Source organism: Pochonia chlamydosporia, chromosome 6 (assembly GCF_001653235.2).
Source record: "Pochonia chlamydosporia 170 chromosome 6, whole genome shotgun sequence".
Taxonomy (NCBI): domain Eukaryota; kingdom Fungi; phylum Ascomycota; class Sordariomycetes; order Hypocreales; family Clavicipitaceae; genus Pochonia; species Pochonia chlamydosporia.
In genome coordinates, this window is record NC_035795.1 from 184204 (window position 1) to 195202 (window position 10999).

The following is a 10999-nucleotide window of genomic DNA, read 5'->3' on the forward strand; positions in this document are numbered from 1 at the left end:
TCGTAGGTATTGAATGAAGAGCTATATCGATGGAATCAACCTGACCAGAGCAAACCGGGCTCCAAGCCAGTTCCAACATGCATTACAGTGGCAGCGGGGTTCTTTCCGCCTGAGTCTGGTGGCGTCAGTGTCTGGTCAAGTTCGTATAAATCGTCGGGGGTCATCAACCCAAGCCCCGTGGGGAACTTGGCTTACAGAGATCTGCTAACCAGACCAGACCTGATCTTGGGAATGCTTCACAAATTCGTGATGGCCCATTCATGAGTGTTCATAGCACGAGTTTTCAATACTGGCTGTTTGCGCTATTAAGACACTCTAATGTGTTTGAAGTGCCATAGCTTGCAGTGGTAAGTCTTCAGTTGACACTAACACCCATGATCGCCGTGATAGTGAACTTTTACTACATTTCATATTCTCACTGTGCAGTCTGTGGTCAAAGGTATTTGAACATTTCCAAGTATATGCTAGCACAGCTCAATATGCCCCAGCACACACCGCGATATGTGATACTTTTCCTCGTTCAAATAATTCTGACCCCCAACTGTACATAAAAACTCCTAATAAATTTATGATGTGACTACTTGCCCCGGTGCGTCTTATCCTTTGTAGTAACATGCAGGAACTGTGCATGAAGCATGCTGGAACCACACACTCATGGGAGACCAACTCGCCAGTCCGCCCCATAGCCATTGAGACCGTATTTGTCCCTGCTCATGTCCTTGACTGTCGTGCGCCTCATATCTCGCCTGAAGTTGCCCTCGTATGAACCCCCGGTTGCCCTGTGCATGACCGAAGTATTGTCCCAAATGATCATATCTCCAGGCTGATGCCAGTCGATGGTGACCCGATACTGAGGCTTTTGAACATGGTCCAACAGCTCCGCGATCAATGCCTTGCTTTCATCCACATCTAAGCCATCTATGCTATAAACGTAGGATGCAATGTAGAGGTTCTATGAGTTCGGCCGGCTCCCATTAGCTGGCTTGTTAAACCCGTGAAGATGCAGTCAAATTCGGAATAGACAATACCTTCCGACCAGACCACTCGTGAACCTGGGATAACTTATGCTTGCTCAATGGCAGCTTGCTAGGATCGGTATCCTTGAAATAATCCGGCATGACCGTCTTGCGTGAGTGGAAAAGCGAGTGGTTCGCCACCAACTCTTTGATCTGCTCCTTCTTTGCAGCGGTAAGATCGTCGTAAGCAGTCCGCGAATCTGCATACTGTATGAACGCCATTGAGTTAGTATCGGTTACGACCAAGTCCACTTTGGTATTCTATGCATCCCTACCTCTGTCGAACCTCCCGTACCGGGAGGAGGCAAAACATGAGCGAGGAGAAGTGAATGTCCCGCACGGCGTCCATTAAAAGATGAGTCGACATGAAAGAGCTCGTTAGCCTATTCGAGCTCAGCAGGTTATTCAATTAATGATTGACAGGGCTCCCATTTCCCACCTTGTTCCCAATAACTTGGGCGGCCGTTAGCGGTGCGACATCGCCAGTATTTGGGTCAATATTGCCTGCATCAAAAAGCTCTGGGTGGGCGAGACGATGCTTGCGGCCGGCCTTCTGATACGGCCTGACATCATCCAAGTCACCAAAGTTGGCAGAAAATTTGATGTGTCCTTCGTCAGTTAGCCCTGTATCTCGACATACCACAACTCCGAACTAATTATCTCACGCTGTTAGTGCCAATTGGTCCTGAGGTCCGTGTCAGTTGAGGGAACATCTTACCTTGTCAACAATATCTCGAATCTCTTGGTATAGTTCTGGAGAGATATCCTTGCTCCAATCGACTCCCAGAAGTTCACAGGCAAACGTGGGATGTAGTGGAATGATTTTCAGGTTGAATTTGGGGCTGTAGTATGGTTCTGGGATCACGCCCTCAATCTTCAACGGCACCCAAGTGGCAGTAGGCGTAACCGTAATGGTTTCTGTAGACATGGTACAAGTTTTGGATAATTCAGACGCGTATTGTAGGTGGAGATGTTGCCAGTGGTGGCTTGTAAGTTATTCTGAGCTACAGCAAGAGTACTAGTTAATATGATAGTTGAAGATTTGGCGAATATCAAGACCCGTGACAACAGCTCTATTCCACGCTTCGGAAGTAAATGCAAATGGCTTCTTCTTTGTTAGCCTACATCACACTACCTGTGCGCGCCACTTCAAGAGATGCTCAAGCCCAATCCACCAGGGCAGCACTACGAAGCAATCCCCTTCCGAGGGATGATCGCCGAGCTCGGAAACGTATTGTTTTTACACCTGTAAGCCACACACACTAGTTACACTACAACGCGGGGAAGCTGTTGCCGAACCCCAACATGGATGGGATCCTTGCACCTCTGAAATGGGTTTTGGCCCCAAGTTCCGAATATGCATGTCCCGCATTCGGAATCAACATCGCTGGATTCAGTATATCCATAGTTAAGTGGGCATCGTAAATCCTCGGTTTCACCATCAATGCTTCACTTTGCAAGGATCTGTATCATACATTGCCTTGACGATGGCAGGTCCAACGACCGAACCAGCTTTCACACGATATCGCAATAACACCAATCCACGGTGGTGGAAAGATGCAGGCTTGAGAGTCAACGTGCTGCATTGCGCTGGCTTGTACTTTTGTGTCTTCTATCTTGGGTGCGAAACTCATTTCTCATGCCTCATGTCTTGAACTGCAACAAAGGACAGCCTGCTAACTAGAACTCTGCTTAGCTATGATGCCTCGCTGCTAAATGGTCTTCAGACCATTCCCCAATGGCAGACATACTTTCATCATCCCGATAGCAACCTCTTGGGTCTTATATCTGCTAGCATGTTTCTGCGTAAGTCCTAGCTCTCTACAGTACATGGCAATCATTCTTACCTGCATTTCATAGCTGCGATCATGTAAGTCACCATTATGGGCACCGGCTAGAGGAAAGGAAGCGAAGCTGACGGAAGCTGTGCACACTCTTCTACAGAACCCCATATATTAGTTCCATCATCAATTCCAGATGGGGCCGTAAAGTTGCCATCTTAATCGGATCGTTACTTTTAGTATGACGCTCCCTCTTAGCGTTTGGATAGCTTGAAGCATGTCCTAACCATCCCGTTTTCAGATCCTCGGGGCCTTTATCAACGCCTTCGCCAAGAACATTGGTACTTTTATCGCCGGCAGGGTTCTCGTTGGGTACGTTTATAAGGACGCATCTAACTCCACGAGATGAAAACTGATAGATTTCCGAAAAGTGCGGCGGGCCCGTTCGGGAAGATCACTGCCGTTGCACTACTGCAGGAAATTGCTCACCCACGACTTCGACCGTTCGTGCTTCTGTTCCCCCTTCTTGTTTCTGGGACCTAACTCATGATCAGCCTGCTTTCCACATCGTTCTACCCGAATTACTATTTTGGGTCCATCGCTGCAGCGTGGTTTTGCTGTAAGTAGACTCTCAATGCGGTCAGAGTTGTCAAGGAGGTCCCATGCTCATGGGTGTATTTAGTTGGGTCGCTTCGTTGGGGAGACACGTCCTGGTCTTGGCGTGCACCATGCTTGTTCCAAATTATGGCTCCTCTCGTCGTCTTAGTTTTTCTCATCTTCATACCAGAAAGTCCTAGGGTAAGACCGCAACCCTTGTCGATCTGGCCACATGCTCGGGATGCAACTAACATTTTCCCACAGTGGCTCGTTCATCATGGGCAAAAGGATAAAGCCATTCGTATTCTTGCCAAATATCACGCCAACGGTGACGCGAATGATGAGCTTGTGCTGCATGAATACAACGAGATTTGCTACGCAATTCAACTTGAAGAGGAAAACTCTAAAACGAGCTTCCGGGATTTTGTTAAAACGCCTGGAAATAGGAGACGTCTTCTTGTGCTTTTAACTATGGCAACCGGTACTGTAAGTTTGACACTGAGCCATAATTGCAAATCTGCTTTGTCGGTAGTGTTCCACTAACGTTTTTTGGGACAGAACTGGGTTGGAAACGGCATAATAACTTACTATCTTGCCCCCGTCTTGAAGATTGCTGGAATCACGGATAGCACACAAATTTGTAAGCTGCAGTATCTCAGAATACTTGCCCATTCCTAACAATGTTCAGCTGGAATAAATGGTGGTTTGGCAGTGTGGAACTTGTTTCTTTCGTATTTCGGCGCTTTCAATGCCGAACGAGTTGGCCGTCGAAAATTGTGGATGGCCTCTACAATTGGAATGTTGCTTTCATATGTTGTTATGACTGGTCTATCAGTACGTCGCCTTTGTTATTGGAGTGGTGTGAGTGCACGCGTCTAACGGCGGGTGATAGGGCTCGTTTGCATCGGATCATAACCGATCTGTGGGGATTGCCATTGTGCCTATGCTTTTCATCTATTACGGATTCTACGATATTGGATGGACGCCTCTGCCTTGTGAGTTTACCAGGTCTCTGAATGTTCAACTCGATGTGCTAACTTTACGTCGCACAGTCGCGTATGGTGCAGAGATTCTACCATATCACATGCGCCTGAAAGGTCTCAGTATAATGCTCTCAGTGCAGAGTGTAGCGCAAGCATTTGTAAGACAAGTTCCTGCAATTACTGTCAAGTTGTTAGCTCTGGATTCAAAAACTGACTCCTGTGATTACAATGCCACAGAACCAATGGGTCAACCCTGTTGCCCTGTCTTCCATTTCGTGGAAATAGTAAGTAAGGAATAGAAGTCTTCAAGGTACTTTACTTACATGCAAGCAGTTACATTGTCTATATTTGTCTTCTCTGTGTTTATCTAGTTATTATTTACTTCTTCTTTCCCGAAACCCGGTACGTTGCTACCCCCAGCACACCATAGTCAAGCGACCTTGAATCATACTAACACCTAACTTTAGGAAACTTACCATCGAAGAAGTGTCCTTGATTTTTGACACTGGTCGGCTGGGTGATTCTGCTGCTGTGACAGCAGAGCTCAGTGGTGGATCCAAGGTTGTGATGGACATGGAAGATAAGAACAGTCAGCGCCAGCCTATCGAGGTAACCCGGGACCATGTCGAGCACAAGAGAATCTAATCACGCCGGCGCAAGTACCTAGATCTAGTATACTCCACATAGTTGAAATGTTAACGGCACGGGTACTCCGCTACTGGCTGGATGTTGGCATAACAAAGTTACATTGGGTTCCTGGTACAAAGGCATCAAATCCAGCCGAACGGAAAGTGCACTGAAACTGGCCGCAAGCTCTAATCGCGACAGAAATTGAACGTTGCTAGCGTATTGTAGGATTAAATGAAGTCGGTGAATAACACCAAAAATGCTGGATAGGATCGATCCTCCTGGTAAACTAACGCTGAGTCATCGGCGCCATTAGATCCTGTTCCTGAATCCTTTGTTCCCGACACTAGGTTAACTCCTCTGACACATGATTATGGTTCCATTGTTATCCAATCCTAAAACGACTTTTAAGAAGAACAGGCGTTTTATTGGACCACAGTACTCGGTAAATTAGATAACAATATGTGCCACCTACCAGATTCAGCGTACTGTACCTGCATGCCTTGTGATCCTATGTGTAACGCCTGTAAAGGCGACAAGAAAATGTTGGCAATACTCTTGTATAAATATCAGCATAGGGAACGTGAATTATCAGTAGAAGAAATTTCGAATTTCGTACTACACTCTTCAATTCAGACGCAAGACAGGATACATCGCTTCGCTCTTCACTCCTTTTCAATCAAGTATTAATTAGACCAACACGCCAATCAACATGGTTAACATCAGCTCTTTGGCTTTGGCAGTGTTGGCAACAACGGCTGTTGCTGGTAACAACCCAAAACGTGGCCTGGCTGCCAATGACGGTATTCCCATCACAAACTTCGGCGGCTCTTTCAAGGGCAAAAAGTCCCAAGTTAACTGGCAGTATAACTGGGACAGCACCACCAAGAATAAGATGGGTTTTACTGAGTTCGTCCCCATGCTCTGGGGCACTCAGAGCTACCACACCAACCAGTGGCATAACAACGTCGTAAGCTGGACGAAGAAGGGAACCAAGCATATTCTCGGATTCAACGAGCCCGACCGCCCAGATCAGGCTAACATGTCTCCTGCTGCTGCTGTGGCTGCATGGAAAAAGTACATGGAGCCTTTTGCTGGTCAGGTGAAACTTGGTGCACCTGCGGTCTCTAACGGTGGTTTTGACTGGCTCAGCAAATTCCTTGACCAGTGCAAAGGCTGCCATATTGACTTTGTCCCGGTCCACTGGTACAATGACCATAGCTTGGAAAAGGATTTGGAAAACTGGGTTAACAAAGTTTGCAAATTGGTCAAAGGTCGCAAAGTGTGGATTACCGAGGTGAGTGGGATATATTGGTAACAAAGTTCATACAAATGAGTCTAACAGCATCGCAGTTTCAAGGCTTTGGTTCCCCCGCTGATCAGAGTGCGTTCCTCAAGAAGGCGATGCCCTTCCTTGACAAGAACGGCTGTGTAGACCGATATGCCTACTTTGGTACTGCCAACCCCAGCAAAGTTCTCCTTCAAAATGGCGGACCAAATCTTTCTGCGCTGGGCACTCAGTTTGCTTTCAGCCCATTTGGATCGGGAAGCGTTTAGATGTCGCCTTCACTTGAACCGTATGGACCATCACCTTTGGGCCACAAAAGAAGAAGAAGTTGCATGATAGAGTTCTTTTGCTTGATGTGTATAATCCTTGCAGGCAAGGATGCGGTATCCTGTACGTCATAAAATGTTAGAGGAAAGTTTTCGTTTCATTCACTGGAAGATGCATCATTTTGGGAAGAAATCTTGAAAGTCAAGCCTGATAGCGCCCAAGTTGTCCCCAGAGCTCAGGGCGCCTTGAGGTCCTCTAAATATATGCATGAAATTTTGTGCTGTAGGGCTCCGTTCCGCCATGGGTGTGCCTTCGCAAGCGAAGCGGCCATGCTAGCTTACTGTCCGTGTGTTGTGGTAGACCATCTCTTTGGCAGTTGTCGCAGGGCGTTATCACCTACCAGCAGACGGGCAATATGTAATATAAACCCATGCGTCGAAGAAGAGTGCGTGCCTTCTCTAGGCAGGGATCTTGCTGTGACGATTTAGTACTTGATGGTGACTGGCTCTGCTAAAGCCTTTGTAGCTGTTGGCGTCGTGGGGTAACAAATGACAGCGTCAGATGCTCAGGGGCATGCGAGACTTTTGATCGGTCGGGTGACACTAGCCAGGAATGGTGTAGATGGAGGGACATGGGATGCTCTGTGTACTTTCATTTGCGAGTAGCGTGAGGGATTGATATTATTCGAGTCTGGTTGCATGAATACTAATAACACAACCCATGCGATCTTCCTGCAGACCAAAACTGTAAACTCCTCTTCCTCAACACCCGGATCGCAGGTTGCCAGAAGCCTCAACGGCACCATCTACGTTCTGTCAACCTCATCCTCGTCCGCACCACCATGGCGTATGTATTGGCGGTTCGCTCCCTGGCTGTCCTCTCCGCCATTTTCTCCACTGTTGCCGCTGCTCCAGGGGTAACAAGAAGCTTGAGCCCATACACGGGCGGGGACACATCAGGATGCGGAAAGACTCATATCTTCCAAGGCATTGGCCTCCCAATCTATCGTGGGGTTAAGTCTAGCAATATCGATCGCAGTTACAGTGTGCATCTACCCTCCAATTACGACAAAAACCATCAATATCCCACTATTCTCGGCTTTCATGGCTCTAGCAGCGTTGGGCTTTTCTTTCAGGCGGATACCAAGCTCGATGAGGCACGGTTCACAGGAGACAAAATCATGGTGTACCCCAATGGCTTGGGAGGTGCTTGGGCCGGTGCCAACTACTCCAAGGCCACCGTGAGCCAGGACTTGCAATTCGTTTGGGATCTCCTCACCGACTTGCGACGGAATTTCTGTGTTGATAGTGCACGAATATACGCCACGGGTTTGTCCATTGGCGGCGGGTTCGTGGACACAATAGCATGTAACAGCACTGTGGGAGGCGAGTTTGCCGCGTTTGCGCCAGCATCTGGATCCTTTTACACCAATAACGACGCCAACCATGATCTCTGCAAACCTGCGCGGGTTCCAACACCTATACTGGAGTTTCATGGTGGAGCGGACACGGATGTTAAATACGAGGGTGGCCAAGGCGAGGGTGGTGGTGAGCCATCCATCGTGAACTGGTACGTTTCACCAATGCCTTCACATTTCCGTGAAAATTAACACTGACAAAGAAACCCGTGTAGGCTTAGTAGGTGGGCGACACGGAACTCTTGCGACACGCCAAACAACCAAGAGGATTTGTTTGGCGGTGATGTGCACCATCTTAGCTGGACATGCCAAGGGCAGGACGGAGTAGTTCAACATTACAAAACTGATGATCAAAGTATGTCACAGTATTTTATTCAGAGATATAAGCTTATGATACAACTACAATGCTAACAATCGGCAATTTCAGAGCACGACTGGCCGTCAACCGAGCCCAACTTCTCACAGTTGGCTGCTGGCGATAAACCCACGCACATTGACGCCAGCGCGATTATTCAGGACTTTTTTATGCGATTCACGCGCCCTGGAAGCTGAAAAATGAGGTCGAAAGTAAGGCGCTCATATGCAATTAACATCTTAAATATTAAGTGGCGGGCTCATTGCATCTAACATGCATGATGTGGTCTTGAAGAGGGGGGGATATCACAGGATTTTCGCGTAGTTAGCCCAGCAGTAACAGAACTATTTCTCAGCCTCAATAGTAAAACAAGAAATACATAATACCACAGCCACTTGCCTCACGAATCAAGAACGGATCAAGTCTTCTTGCTTCAGGACCCAACTCCCGCCTCTGCTGTCCTGCAAGAGTCAAGTGACTGAAGCTGTCGGGGATCTCTGCTTGCCAAAACATGTCAGCGTTCATCATTACTCAGTTCCTGGAGCCCAATTTATTTTGTTGATGCTCTTCCTTCATTCTTGCAAGCATATTCACTTCGACTATTTCCAAGAAATATGCCCGATACACTCTTGCTTTGTTTCGTCCAACGAGCCTCCTGCGGCCAGAAGATGGCAATATTCCCAAAGGCAAGCCACTGTTACAACAGGTAACACTGCATAAACTACCAACCAGCAACACAATGTTACATTACTCCGGCAGTTGTTCTTGGCAATCGAAGTCTGAACGCCTCTCACCCGGATTCCCTTACGTGCTCATGTGTCTTTTCGGCGAGGGCCGTGTGGGTCATCAGTTTACAGGGATCGGGTCAGAATCCGATGGCATCCCGATATCGTAGCAGCGGAGTAGTTTTAACGTAAAATAAACCAAGTCGACTCGTGCTATCAACCCTAAACCTGCTTGTGGCTGGGTCGCTTGGTTTCTTCGTTTTCTAGTGAATGATTCACACATGCCAGCACGGTGACAAAACGGGGATGGAGCACGTATTTGGGGTGTTGGGTTCGTGTATGGTCAGGGTTGAGCCGAAATTTGTATTACTATCTTGAGAGGCATAAAGCAAAGCAACTTATGAAAAAAGCCTGTAGCAGAGTATAGGTTCGGTACAACCGGGTAAAACTGTTGCAGGTAGTCTTGCAGCGAAACGATAGACAATGACCACCACGTCGAGGTGTCTCAAGTAACATGACGCAATCACACGGGGCAAATAAATGAGGCTTCAGATGCCTTGAAGGATAAGATATAAATTAGCCACACTTCTATTTTTTCGTCTATGTATTATGGAAATAAACTCCAGTATGTCATTTGCAATTGCTTTTAACACTAGGCTGCTCCCGTGCGACCACGTTCTGTTGAAGATCTTGCGGTAGCAACACATCTTGCCGCTGTCATCTTGTTATGCTTCGCAGTCTTTGAGAGAGTTCGACTTCTTCCACAGTGATTTTGCTGACAAGTCGCCGACTGGTAGCTCAAATCCCAATGCATCTTCACAAAGATAATGGGCTGTGCAGTAGTACCCGAGCAAACTGGCAACGAAGCCAAATGCCCCTGCGGCCTTCTGCATGTTCGTATAAGTCTGGTCATAACCATCCGCTTTCATGAATTGCGACACGCCATCGAGAACAAGGCAAAGTTCTATAGCGCTGAACACTAGAATATACAGGATGCTTCTGTATGAAAGTCAGTGATTCGCCCATCAATACATTCGTGCACTAGCCCAACAGCAACGACTGTCGGGAGTTGTTGGGAAAAGCTCACATCCTGATTGAAGCCAGAAGGAAAAAAATGTTCAGCACCCCCCAGACTATTGAAGTGGATTATCGTCAGTGGCTCTTGTCGGTTGATTACATTTCTTGGCAAGCCTGTACTCACTCAAAATAAAGAAGCCAAATGCATTGTAAAACTCTGGAGTGTAACCCCCGTAGGCATCAGCGATGCCGAATGAAGGTATCATAACTGCACCATAACCGCCGTAAAATAGCCCTTTACATATCTGAGTTAGATTCCATTGCAGACACCAAGCCAATTATGATGCGAGGGTGGGATCGTACCAAACGCAGTCAAAACGGTATAAGTAAACGTATCTCCTTTTACCATTGACCATTGTGCGCTGATCAATAACCCGATGCATGCTACGAAGCACAAGTCACCAACAAACATTGTTTGAACGGAAACTCCTCGGAAGTTCATCATGGCCAAAGATACACTCAGCAAGGTGGTAGCAAAGCCCCCCATTGCCAAAGGCGCCTGACATTTATTGTTAGAGGACCCAAAAATGCTTCATTGGGCTTGGCAAATTCTCGTACCGGGTCGGCCAGCCCTGAACCAGGCAGCCTTGCCATGGAATGATGTGTCGTACTGGGTAGCATTGAACTCTCTTGCCTAATTTTGATGGAACCCATGGCTAAGCAGTTGGGTTGCTGGTGCGTTGGAGGGGTTGTAAGTTAAGAAGCATACAACAATGGCAAGCTTGAAAACCACCGACTTTCAATAACCCAGGAGCATATTATATTTCTTGCGGTCCCTGGTACAACCATTTGCTCACGTTCAAGTATACACTAACATATCTCAATATGTGTTAGCACACACTGCGATATGCGATACCTTTTACGAG

General features: G+C 47.3%; 4 protein-coding genes across 4 annotated transcripts; 3 read left to right on the plus strand and 1 right to left on the minus strand.

Moving 5' to 3' along the window:
* Positions 1-652: 652 nt before the first annotated feature.
* On the minus strand, positions 653-1944 carry VFPPC_09663 (dichlorophenoxyacetate alpha-ketoglutarate dioxygenase protein; the record flags this gene model as incomplete). Its single annotated transcript, XM_018288163.1, has 5 exons — positions 653-952; positions 1029-1223; positions 1292-1399; positions 1456-1668; positions 1735-1944. The coding sequence occupies 5 exons, from the start codon at positions 1942-1944 to the stop codon at positions 653-655; spliced, it is 1026 nt and encodes a 341-aa protein (XP_018141266.1).
* A 559-nt stretch (positions 1945-2503) lies between these two features.
* On the plus strand, positions 2504-5022 carry VFPPC_16506 (sugar transporter; the record flags this gene model as incomplete). Its single annotated transcript, XM_018294259.1, has 16 exons — positions 2504-2637; positions 2713-2822; positions 2877-2886; positions 2961-3036; positions 3099-3169; positions 3229-3300; positions 3352-3416; positions 3480-3595; positions 3659-3880; positions 3953-4034; positions 4083-4228; positions 4287-4389; positions 4447-4535; positions 4615-4661; positions 4711-4779; positions 4845-5022. The coding sequence occupies 16 exons, from the start codon at positions 2504-2506 to the stop codon at positions 5020-5022; spliced, it is 1590 nt and encodes a 529-aa protein (XP_018141265.1).
* A 694-nt stretch (positions 5023-5716) lies between these two features.
* Positions 5717-6561, plus strand: VFPPC_16505 (glycoside hydrolase, superfamily; the record flags this gene model as incomplete). Its single annotated transcript, XM_018294258.1, has 2 exons — positions 5717-6301; positions 6358-6561. 2 exons carry the CDS (start codon positions 5717-5719, stop codon positions 6559-6561), a joined length of 789 nt encoding a protein of 262 aa, XP_018141264.1.
* Positions 6562-7400: 839 nt separating this feature from the next.
* VFPPC_09665 (carbohydrate esterase family 1 protein) lies at positions 7401-8528 on the plus strand (the record flags this gene model as incomplete). The annotated part of the gene is made up of 3 exons (XM_018288164.1): positions 7401-8128; positions 8192-8331; positions 8404-8528. The coding sequence occupies 3 exons, from the start codon at positions 7401-7403 to the stop codon at positions 8526-8528; spliced, it is 993 nt and encodes a 330-aa protein (XP_018141263.1).
* Positions 8529-10999: the final 2471 nt, after the last annotated feature.